We start from the raw sequence: 12,416 nt of genomic DNA, 5'->3' as shown, positions 1-12,416 counted from the left end.
GTTGCTGAACTCAGGCTGATCTATTCTTCCAGAAGAGGAAAAGTCATGATAACCATTCACATTTGTTGAGTATTATAAGGTTTCCAAAGGGCTTTCCTCAAAAATCACCCAGTGAGGCACATGATGCAAGTATTATTATTACAGCTAGCTTACAGTTGAGGAAACTGTACCCTAAAGAAACTAGGGGAGATGGCTTCAAGAATACATAACTTATAAATAGCAGAGTTTGGATTTAATCTCAGATTCTATGGTTCCAAATCCAACATTCTTTCCATGACATCAAGCTTTGTTATCATCTATATAGTACAGAAGAAGAAACAGGCTAGAAAAAAAGGGGCTTGTTCAAAGCTTAACAGCCACCTGGCTGCCTAATGTCCCCTCCCTCTCTTCCTGTCCTCCAATAATCCATGAAACATGCACAAAAGGCCCTCCAGGTCTCATTTGGAATCTCTAGGATCCTCTACTGTATACTTCTTCTCTAAAATTCAAAGCACTCATTCCCAAGGACTCCTTCCTGCAGAGAACGAAAAAAAGGCTTACTCACCAAGGATCATGGAACAGCGCTGAGCAGGTTCCCTCCCTGTAAGTAACGTGAAGTGCTCTGGGTAGTAGAATTCCAGGGACTCCAGGAAAGCCTCATAGCCTCGCCTGCCTCGACATCTCAGGATATCCATCAATCGCCCTAGAAGAGGGATGCATAAAATGAGGGGTTGTAGCTAAAAATGAATGAAGCATTAGAACTTCAAGCTAAAAGAGATCGTAGAGATTATTGATTCCAACCCCTCTATTTTACAGATGGGGAAACTGAGGCCAAGAGAAGGAAATGGATATGTCTAAGGTTACACAGACTGTAAATAGTAGAGTTAGGCATTGGATCAATGCTCAGATATTATGCCCAAAACATTCAGATTTTAGACCTAGTAGTGACCTTCACAGAATTACAAAAGTTTGTAGAAATTTATCGCTAAAGAAACCATAACTTGAGGTCTTTTGAAAGACTGAGAATAGCTCTAAATTTTTATCATCCTTTTGTTTCATCTTATAGAAGAAGGAAGAAAGATGGAAGGAACTTTACATATTAGCTAGGTAGTATTAGGTCTAAAGTCAGAAAGATCTGAATTCAAATCATATCTCTGATACATATTAGTTCTTTGACTTTAAGAAGGTCATTTAATCTGTCTGCCTCAGTTTTCTCATCTGTAAAAGGTGAATAACAGCTGCTGCTTCTTAGGGTTGTTTGAAAATCAAATGAGTTAACATATTTAAAGCGCTTTGCAAAGTAGGACTTAAGTCTTATTTATTACTACTACTACTACTACTACTACTCTCCATCACTTTGGTCCACGTTCCTCATTTTAAGATGGAGAACCAGGGGTCCAGAAAAGGGAAGTCTTTTGCCCAAAAGCAGAGAGCAGAGCTGGAATCTCTAACCCAAATATCCTAACTCCCAGGTTCCCAACGTATGACAATATCCACCTCAGAAGAAAAGCTTCCAACAGTACCTCCCAGGAAGCCTCTCCCTGCTCTCTCCCTCAATCCAGAGGGTCCAGTCCCTCACCAGTTCGGTTGATCCTGCAGGGAAAACCATAGGTGCTTAGGACCTCCTCTTCATCCTGCTCATCAATCACCCGACACTGGCGTAGATACGGGGTAAGCTTGGCGGGGTTGAGGGCTCGTGTCAGCTTGTGCCGGATACCCTCGATCTTCTCCCACAGTTCTTCTTCCTCAGATCCCACCTCCTCCTCCACTTCAGCTGCCAATGGGGACCGCATGGCCGCATCCTCCGAATCTACAATCATGTGGGGAAAATATATAGGTTCCCTATAAGGGTTGGGGCAAGGCAAGGAGATATAGCCCCAGATGGCTAAGTCAATCCATTGAGCCAAAAATAGCAAATATACCTGGTGGTATGGATTACTTCATAAAATCCTAGAATATGAGAGGCAGAAAGTTACATTAAAACCTGGAATGTAAGAATTAGCAGGAACATGAAAACAAAGAATGTCAGAAAGGTAGAGACCTTAGAACATCAGAATTGGAAAAGACTTGTAGAATGTTTCAGATGGAAGAGATCAAAGAATGTCAGATTTAGTAGAAATCTGAGAACACAGAACGTCAGAATTGGGGAGAACCTTAGAACACAGATTGTCAGAACTGGAAGAGGCATTAGAATATAGACTATCACAAGGAGAAAGTATCATAGAATGTCAGATCTAGGAAAAACAGTACAACACTAACTTCAGACCTGGAAAGAACCTTAGAACACAGATTGTCAGAACTGGCAGAGACATTAGTGTATAGAATATTATAAGAAGAAAGTATCATAGACTGTCAGCTCCAGGAAGAACATTAGAACACCAACTTCAGAACTGGAAAGAACCTTAGAACACAAATTGTCAGAACTGGAAGAGATATTAGCGTATAGAACATTACAAGGAGAAAGTATCATAAAATGTCAGATCTAGGAGGAACCTTAAAACACAGAACTCACAGAACTTCAGAACCAGGAAAAACCTTAGAACACAGATTGTCAGAACTGGAAGAGACATTAGAGTATAGAATATTAAAAGGAGAAAGTATCTTAGAATGTCAGATCCAGGAAGAACATTAGAACACCAACTTCAGACCTGGAAAGAACCTTAGAACACAGATTGTCAGAACTGGAAGAGACATTAACTTATAGAATATTATAAGAAAAAAGTATCATAGAATGTCAGCCCTAGGAGGAACCTTTAGACACAGAACATCAGAACCGGGAAGAACCTTAGAACAATGATGTCAAATTCCCCAACCAGATTAAAATGCAACTGGGAAATAATTAACAAAATAAATAAGCATACGGAGATAATGTTCTGTTTCTATTTGAATTGACCCCACCGCCTTAGAGCAGATATAGAATGTTTCAGGTAAAAAGGACTCTGGGTCACAGAGCATAAAATTCCAGGACCGACGGGGACTTTGGAATAGAAAAAGTGAAGGGTGATGGGAATCTTAGGGCCCAGAAGTGGAGCTTAGCAGAGCAGGGAGGGACTTTAAACCATTAGTAATCGGCTTGCCCAGCTCCATCACTGTCTACACTTAAGAGCAGAGGGGGAAGGGACTTAGCCAGATGTGTAGAATGCGTCCATACCATTCCCACTTCCCTCTCCCGCAGGTGCCAAACTCGGCATTTTTGAAATACTAATGGCCTTGGACGATACTCCCCCACAGCAACCCTCCACAGGGGTCCGCGTTCCTGATCTCCTAGCGTGTAGGAGGCGGAGGAGGGGACGGAGCCCAGCTCTGGGCTGGATCTCTCTCACCCAAGGACGATTTAAGTCAGCCCCCTCTCCTCCTAACGAGCAGGGGTAAAAGGGGTTCGGGACGCTGGGAACCCCCGGGGCACCATTCCCGCTTCCAAAACCGGCGAGAGCTAGCTCCCACCGGCTCTTCTCCCACTATCCTTCCCCGGCTGTCCAGAAGCGGTTTCCTGACTCTCCCCGGGGGCAGCATCCTGTCGGCCAGAACACAGGAGTGCTGGGGAAGTGGGGCAGGGGCCCGCTGGGGCAGCAGCCAGAGCGCGTGCCCATCCCAAGCAGGAGGCTCAGCCTGGATCCCCAAGAAGCTCTACGGCTCAGCCCTCCCAGCGAAGGGAGGCCGCCCGCGTGTCCGGCTCCCACCCCGCATCCCCCCGGCCCAACGCCCGTCGCGCCTCGGCCGGAGCCCCCCCTCCGACGAGCTCCTGGACGCTCTCCCCGCCCCACCCTTACCCCGCATGCCGCCCGCGGGTACCCGCCTGCTCCCGCCACCTCGGACTCCGGGGTCCTGCAGCTGGGGCGGAGGCGGCAGCAACTGGAGGCCGGCGGCTGTGCAACGAGGGGGCGGGGCCCTGAGTTCCTCCTCTCCCCGGACCCCAGCCCTGGCGGCCCCTCCCCTTTTCTCCTCCTCCCCCTTCCCTTCTTTCTCCTCCCACCCGACTCCTAAAGCCCCATCCGACTCTAAAACTACTATCCAACTACACACACACACACACACACACACAGTCCTTTCCTTTCCCTCTCCTCTTTTCCTTCCTTCCCTGTCCCTTTCTTTGCGCCCCTCTCCTCTCTCTTCACCCTCCCTTCCCACCTCTCCTCTCCTAGCCCCTCCCATCCCATCCTTCTCCCCCGCATCTCCTCTTTTTTCCCCCATTCACTGGACTTCTGACCCCTCCCCATTCTCCCGGGGGCCACACTCCTCCCCCAGCTTCCTGTTTCCCTCCCTTTTTCCGAGTTCTACCCGCCCACACCTGCCCGGGCCCTCGGGCGCTCCGGCCGCTGGGGGCCCCTAAAGCCGGGGCGTCTCCCTCTCCCCACTTCGCTGCTCCCAGGCTCCTGGAATGCACCGGCAGCCCGCGGTCCCCCCACTTCCCGCAGCCTGACGCGCAAACCACAGTCCCCGGCCGGCCCCCGAGCTTCCCCGCTCGTACCTCTCTCGGGCGGAGATCTGGGGCGGCTCACTTCCCCCTCTAAAGCCTCCGAACCTTCATCTGCGTCCCAAGCGGGAAGGCAGCGTGACCCCGTCCCCGTTGGGGAAGCCCTTTGTGCCCTGCACACCGAACGTCGCTCAGCCTTTCCGAGCGGCCCCAGCTCTAGCTCCGGGCTCTCCAGCGAACCACTTCTCCTTTACGGACCTCAGTTTCTTCATCTGTTTAAAAAGCGAAGGGTGTGGACTAGAAGATTTCTAAGATCTCTTCTGGTTCTAATTTAGATGCTGTGATTAAGGCTTACATCACGCGCGCGCGAGAGAGAGCCTAAAAGTCCTCTAGGGCTCACGAATAGGACCCAGGAGTCCGAACACCTAATCCCTAGATCTTGACTCACCAGGCTGCGCCGATGCCGATTCCTCTTCTTACCGAGTCGTATAAGGGGGAGGGGAAGGTAAATTAGGCTACCGAGTTCCGGAAACAAGCATCCTGGGAGAACTTAGGCAGAAGATAGAGTATATTACACTTCTCAAACCACCACAGATCCATTATCTGATGACGTTCAGCAGCTTCCTCCTCTGTAATGAGAGAGGTCTTAACTTGTGATTTGTAAACTTTAAAAAAAAAAAAATTATAACTATTTCAGTATAGAATTGGTTTCCTTTATAGTATAGGTGTCAAGTTCAAATCCAGCCTCGGACACTTATAAGCTGTGTGACCCTGGGCAAGTCATTTGAAACTCAGTTTTCCCATCTGTAAAATTAGGGTTGTTAGGTTGGCACATAGGAGTTTAAATTTCCTTCAAGTTCTAAATGTATGACCCTAAAATCCTCTGATCTAGAATGAGTGATTATAAGCAAATCAGGAGACCTTATTGCTAGAAACTTTTGCTTTGTAAGCTACACATAATAAACACTTGCAGGAACATCATTTTCTGCTCTCTGTATAGAAATGCACATTTTATTTTCCATAAATGTGAAGGATAAAAATTGAAGAAAAAAAAAAGAATTAATTTCTTTTTAACCATAAGTATTCTTTGGAATTTAAAGACAGCTGGGGGAGAGAGGATGTCCATAAGCTACACTAGACTGGCTGCCATAGTGTATAACCAAGACATAAAACAGGCCAGCTTGGGGGCTAACTGATCTCTGAAATCTCTGCTGACATTTTATGCCTTAGGTCACTTTCAAACTTGCCATTTTACATTCCAAGGAGTGGACTGTCCTGGTTCTAATATTCTTTGATCTCAGAGCCCTTCCAGGTCTTAATCCATGTGCTAAGGTCCTTTCAGTTCAGTTCAATAAACATTTATTAAGTATGAAATAATGCGCTAAACTCTTCAAGGTCTGATTTTATGTTAGTAATATCTGATAATTATTCCTTAAATGTTTTGCAAAGCACTGCACCCTCTGGGATCATTTAATCATCACAACAATACTATCCATTACTTTTCCATTTTCCAAGTGAGGAAACTGAGGCTGATAGGTGCAGTGATGAGTGGATTTACACCCAGAAGTAGTTGTCTGAATCAGGATTTGAACTGAGGTCTCCCACACTCAAGATCTGTTTGTCAATGATTGAGCCATTTTTCATGGCGTGTTCTAAGGATTCTCAAGCTCTGATATTTCATGTTCTAAGGGTACTCCCTTAGCTCAGAACTGCTGACATTCATTGAAGCTGGGACGAATATCAGTGAATAGAGGGCTAGGAACAGAGTCAGGAAGACAGGGGAGTGTCAGACTTTGGGGCAAGTAATTTTAACCTCTATTTGCCTCAGTTTCCTATAGTGTAAAATAGGAATATAGTATCTACCTTCCTTGTGAGGATTAAATGAAATAATATTTGTAAGGGGCCTGGCCCTTCCCAGATCTGTTGGTCCATGTTTTCAGGTTCTCCCCTCTCCTCCAATCTCTGAAATTCCAGTGCTAAGGCCCCTCCCAGTGATGACATTCCCTGATCTAAATCCCTCCCATCACAGACATTCTCTGTTCTAAGCCTCTCTCACCTCTGTTCTAAATCCCTCCCATCTCTGACATTCCCTGTTCTAAGTCCCATCCCAGCTCTGGTTTCCTATGCTTTGATACAGAACAAAGGCTGTTGTTATCCCTATTTGGAAAATGAGAACACTGAGGACTAAAGAAATGAAGTTATTTGACTGGATAGACCCCCTTCCCTGGGTTCCTTAATCTACACTGATCCACTCATTGGTAGTATCAACCAATCAACAAACTGATTATTACACTAAGTCTTTCTGCTCCAGAAGTCTGACAAGGTCCTTGCACAGTCAGATAAAACCTGCCAACCAGCTAAGAGAATGAGATGAAGATGGAGAGGGGCAGTGAAGGTGACCTTGCCATCCTGAAATAAACATTGTTTCCCTGTAGCCCTAGCCAGCCCAAGGAACACTTCTGGCTAATAGCAAAGCCATATACCTCTACATCCCCTACTCTCCCCTTTCCTGGAACTGCAAAGACCTGGTTACACAAAATCTCTTACCAAAGTGAACAAGACCCATAAAAAAAAGCTGGCCCTGGTTACCACAAACAGCATTTTCAGAGCACTATTTTATACAGTGTCTCTAGGGGTCATCCACAAGGACCTTCCCTATTTCTGAACTTGAAATAAAGACCAGCAGAATAAGGAGGAGACAAGGTACGTAGGAAAAATGGGGGAGATTGGAATCAATAAACATTTAGTAAGTACTTACTATGTGGCGGGCACTACACTAAGCCCTGGGGGTATGCAAAAAGAGGCAAAAAGACTCCTGCCATCAAGGAGTAATCTCCTAGGAAAGATGATGTGTAAGCAAACATAAAGAAAGAAAGAAATTTACAAATAAATAGGAAATAATTACCGGAAGGAAGGCACTAGGATTAAAGGGGGATAGGAAAAGTTTCCAGCAAAACAAGGAATTTTAGTTGGGACTTAACAGAAACCAGAACTCCTATCAAATAGAGCTCTACTAAAAAATAGAATATGTTATCTTGTGAGGTAATGATCTCTCTGTCCCTGGAGGCATTCAAGAGGAGACTAGATGACCATCTATCTGATATATTATAGAGGGAATATTCTAAATAGATTGGGAAGTCAAATTGAACAATGTCTAAGGGAGAAGCAAATATAGGGGTCCAATTATCTACAATTCTGAGGCAGTAGGGAACTATACTTTTTTTTTTTTTTTTTTTTTCTGGGGCAATTGGGTTTAAGTGACTTCCCTTGGTCACACAGCTAGGCAGTGTTAAGCGTCTGAGACCAGATTTGAACTCATGTCCTCCTGACTTCAGGGTTGGTGCTATTTCCATTGCCCCACCTAGCTGCCCTGGGAACCATACTTTTCTTTCTTTCTTTCTTTCTTTTTTTTTTTTTTTTAATTATAGCTTTTTATTTACAAGTTATATGCATGGGTAATTTTACAGCATTAATAACTGCCAAATCTTTTGTTCCAATTTTCCCCCTCCTTTTCCCCCTTTCCTCCCCCCATGGCAGGTTGACCAATACATGTTAAATATGTTAAAGTATAAGTTAAATACAATATATGTCTACATGTCCATACAGTTATTTTGCTGCACAAGAAGAATAGTGTACAATTAGCCTGTGAAGGAAATAAAAAATGCAGGCAGACAAAAATAGAGGGATTGGGAATTCTATGTAATGGTTCATAGTCATCTCCCAGAGTTCTTTCGCTGGGCGTAGCTGGTTCAGTTCATTATTGCTCTATTGGAACTGATTTGGTTCATCTCATTGCTGGAGAAGGCCAGGTCCATCAGAATTGATCATCATATCGTATTGTTGTTGCCATATATAATGATCTCCTGGTTTTGCTCATTTCACTCAGCATCAGTTCATGTAAGTCTCTCCAGGCCTTTCTGAAATCATCCTGCTGGTCATTTCTTACAGAGCAATAATATTCCATAACATTCATATACCACAATTTATTCAGCCATTCTCCAATTGATGGGCATCCACTCAGTTTCCAGTTTCTGGCCACTCCAAAGACTGCTGGCACAAACATTCTTGCACATGCAGGTCCCTTTCCCTTCTGTAAGATCTCTTTGGGATATAAGCCCAGTAGAAACACTGCTGGATCAAAGGGTATGCACAGTTTGATAACTTTTTGGGCATAGTTCCAAACTGCTCTCCAGAATGGCTAGATGTGCCATTCACAATTCCACCAACAACCTATCAGTGTCCCTGTTTTCCCACATCCCCTTAACATTGCACATTATCTTTCCCTGTCATTCTAGGCAATCTGACAGGTGTGTAAGAGTATCTCAGAGTTGTCTTAATTTGCATTTCTCTGATTAATAATGACTTGGAGCATTTTTTCATATGGCTAGAAATAGTTTCAATTTCTTCAACTGAGAATTGTCTGGGGAACTATACTTTTCAAACCACTCCACATTTATTAACTGATGGAAGGTTTCTTGCAATTCAAAAATTCTATAATTCCAAGATTCTTTATATTTGTTCTTGTTGTTCAGTCATCTGTCAGTCCCATTTGACTCTTTATGATTGCATTTAGGGTTTTCTTGGCAAATTTTTCAGTGCCACTCCCTTCTCCAATTCATTTTACAGGTGGGAAAATTGAGGCAGAATTAAGTGATTTGTCCAGGGTCACACAGCTAGGTAATATCTGAAGCAGAATTTTTAACTCAGGAAGATGAGTCTTCCTGCTTCCAAGCCTGGTGCTCTTTCTACCTAATCACCCATTCCAAGTTTCTAGATATCTATAATTCTCTATAATTAATTATTTGATCCTAAGATTCTGGGCTACTATTTTCCTTCAAGGCTTCAACGAAACTGATGTGGGTACCATCTTCTAATACTGTATTGAACTTGGTCATGTTTTTCCATAAATCACAGAGAATCTACCTACCCTTTAAAAAAAAAAAAAAACATTTTATAAGGGCTGATGGCTCCCATCTATTATCTCTTGCTCTTAATAAATGAGCTACTTTCCTTTCTTTTTTTTTTTTTTTTTCATGTGGTGCCTGAAGGAGAAAAGTACCACCTCCAACTCTCAGGATAGGTCCCCCAGAGGATCTCTATTTTTAAGGTAGTTGGTGGAACCCCACTCCTAAAGGTATAACTCACGAGCCTTCACTGATTTATTTATTTTTATTTGTTCAGCTCTAGGAATCATTTAGGTCAAAACAAAGATATTTCTCAAGGTGTCATGGTAAGACATCTATTTCTCCAGTAAATATAAATATACCCAGAGTAAGTTGGGAAAGGGATCTGCATAGATATCAAAATCAGAAAGGTCATATATCTAATCTGTCTCATTTGCATTCGTTTCATTGATACCTTCGGTATTGATACTGCCATTGTTTCCAGATGTATACCTGCAATGGGAGCTATTGGTCCCTTTTCAGGGCTGTTCACCCACTTTTGGTGTCTACCTTTCATTCAATTCTCACTTGTGTTTCCAAGAAGCTATAGTGTGCACAGCGGCCATACCCTGGGAAAATCATCTCTGCAGACCTAAAGGGTTAAGGTAGGGGATGAATATCCCAAGCACAGGAAGATTTCCCCTGACAGAATGAGCAAATGAGAACAATTTATTCCAACAACCATGAAAGTAGCTGAAGTGGGTGCTGTGGAGTATCTAGAACTTGGTCAACTATCAGTCATTCTGACTTTTGTCCTATCATTGGACGTTGATGACTCTGGAAGAGAAGGCGAGGCTGACCACTGAGAAACTCTGCCTAGTTAAATCCAATTCACACACTAGTTAAGTCATCAATTAATGAGGTCGTTGATTCTTTTCTCAAGGACAAACAACTCCCATCAAGTCAACTGCCCATTCAGTCAACTCTGGAGATTCTCTATTGTCTTCAGGATCAGATATAAAATCCTTTGCTTGATTTTTAAAGCCCTTTATAACCTGGTCCCTTTCTATCCTTCTTTTTACAACCTTACACCACTCCTTTTCATGTACTTTGAAACCCAGCCATACTACCTGCTTTGTTGTTCCTTGATTTCAAGGAAAATCCTTGAAAATTTCAGTGATCCATCTCCCACTGGCTTTCCCAGCTATCCAGAGCTCTGTGCCTCCTCCCTCTCCAGCCTGCCTGCCCTGGCTTTCTTCATGCCTCCGCTTGATCATCTCCTATAAGTAGCCTTTCCCCATCTCCCTTAATATTAATGCCTTCCCTGAGTGGATTTATAATTTACCATATATATGTATATATCCTACATATATACATATGTGCATTATACATGTGCACATATACACATATCATTTGTACATAGTTATTTGCATATTGGGGGGGACAGACGAGGCAGTCATTTTTTTGACTGAGGCTAGATTTGAACTCAGGTCCTCCTGACTCCGGGAGTGTGCTAGCTACTATATTTTCATGTTGTCTTACCCATTAGATTGTAATTTCCTTGGGGAAAGGGAGTATCTTTTGACCTTCTTTGTACCTCCAGCCTAGCACATAATAGGTGCTTGTTGATTGATGTTCTCAATGGAAAAAAAGGAAATACATTTCACTGTTTTCTAAAATTTATATTGGTGATTACCTTCAATTTGAGTTCAGCTGACTTTGGGTGTTCTTTTTAATCTCAGGCGTTTTACGTGTGACATAATGGATAAAGAGGTGACCAGAGAACCAGGAAGATCTTTGTGCAAGAGCTTTTACTCCACATGAAGGTAAGACACTCAACTTTCCAGGGCTCTAAACCAGCTGTGTCAAGCTCATGGTTCATAATACTCCAGAAGGCAATCTGGACCATTAAAATCTACTTGGAAAATATTTAACAAAATAAATAAAACATAAATAGTATTGACATTGTGGTTTCCTAAGTCAGTATGTTCCAGTGGGCATCCTTATATTTGATTTGGTCTCCTCATTTCTATTTAACTTTGACACCACCGTTCTAAGCAATTCTGATACATGATAAATAGCGGAGAAAGAAAAAGACCCTCCTTGGAAGAGGGAATTTCTCCATCCGGTGTTTCCTTCTATCCATTAAATCCCAAGTCTGTTGTAGCTCTCCCAATATCCTCTTTCATTAGAGTGTTTTTTTCTGACTTCACTCTATATCAGTTCAGATAATATTGTCCTATTTCTCTGAATTCTTCATGTCTATTAAAATTAATGTTTTAATTAATTTCATCAATTTAGGAAGATCCTGGTGAGGAATTTCTTTTGTGGTTACATAATTATAGTGTTCAGGAATTTCCAGGGGGCACTGGAAGGTTTTATGTGATTTACTCCACCACACCCAGTATGTGTTAGAAGGAAGACTTGAACCCAGGCCTTCCTAACTCAGAGACTAGCTCTCTATCCACTGTTAAGTTCCCTGACCTATGTAATCTTGCAGTACCATAACACTCCACTATGCTGGAAAACTATAATTTATGGAACCATTCTTGGAGGGGCATCTACTTTATTTCCAATTCTAAATGTATTATTACACATGACTTTTATGGAAATGTTTTGCACAATTTCACATATGCCTTTTCTTTTTCTTCCTTTCTTCCTTTCCTTCTTCCTTCCTTGCTGAGGCAATTAGGGTCAAATGACCTGCTTGGGTGTGTCTGAGACCACATTTGAACTCAGGTCCTCCTGACTTGAGGACTGGTGCTCTATCCACTACACCACCTAGCTGCCTCCCACATGTTCCTTTTCAACGTGAGGTGGAGAGAGTGAAAGGGGGATAGGGAAGGAATCTAGAACCCAATTTTTCCCTGAGGCAATTGGGGTTAAGTGACTTGCCCAGGATCACACAGCTAGTCATTATTAAGTATCTGAGATCGGATTTGAACTCAGACCCTCCTGATTTCAGGGCTGGTGCTCTATCCACTGCACTGCCTAGAACCCAAAAATTTAAAAACAAATGTAAAAATAATTGTTTTATATATATATAATTTTATATATATATATAATTTATATAATTGTAACTGAGGAAAGTAAAGATATTAAATAAAAAATAATAATTAGACTAAATGTGTTATCACAGA

The 12,416-nt window shown here is 42.9% G+C and overlaps 1 protein-coding gene across 3 annotated transcripts in view; it reads right to left on the bottom strand.

The window, feature by feature from the left end:
* The window catches only part of CARD10 (caspase recruitment domain family member 10), a 48,029-nt gene extending 43,042 nt beyond the window's left edge, over positions 1-4,987 (bottom strand). Inside the window, exons 1-3 of one of the 3 annotated variants that reach the window (XM_031940939.1) lie at positions 4,842-4,987; positions 1,559-1,789; positions 545-682 (exon numbers count right to left, since the gene is read on the bottom strand). In XM_031940939.1, coding sequence (XP_031796799.1) covers positions 545-682; positions 1,559-1,772 — 352 coding nt within the window. In that variant the 5' untranslated portion in view covers positions 1,773-1,789; positions 4,842-4,987. The other 2 variants (XM_031940938.1, XM_031940937.1) reach the window with 2 other exon arrangements.
* Positions 4,988-12,416: the final 7,429 nt, after the last annotated feature.

This window comes from Sarcophilus harrisii, chromosome 5 (genome assembly GCF_902635505.1).
Source record: "Sarcophilus harrisii chromosome 5, mSarHar1.11, whole genome shotgun sequence".
NCBI lineage: Eukaryota > Metazoa > Chordata > Mammalia > Dasyuromorphia > Dasyuridae > Sarcophilus > Sarcophilus harrisii.
This window is presented reverse-complemented; position numbering and strand designations above follow the sequence as displayed.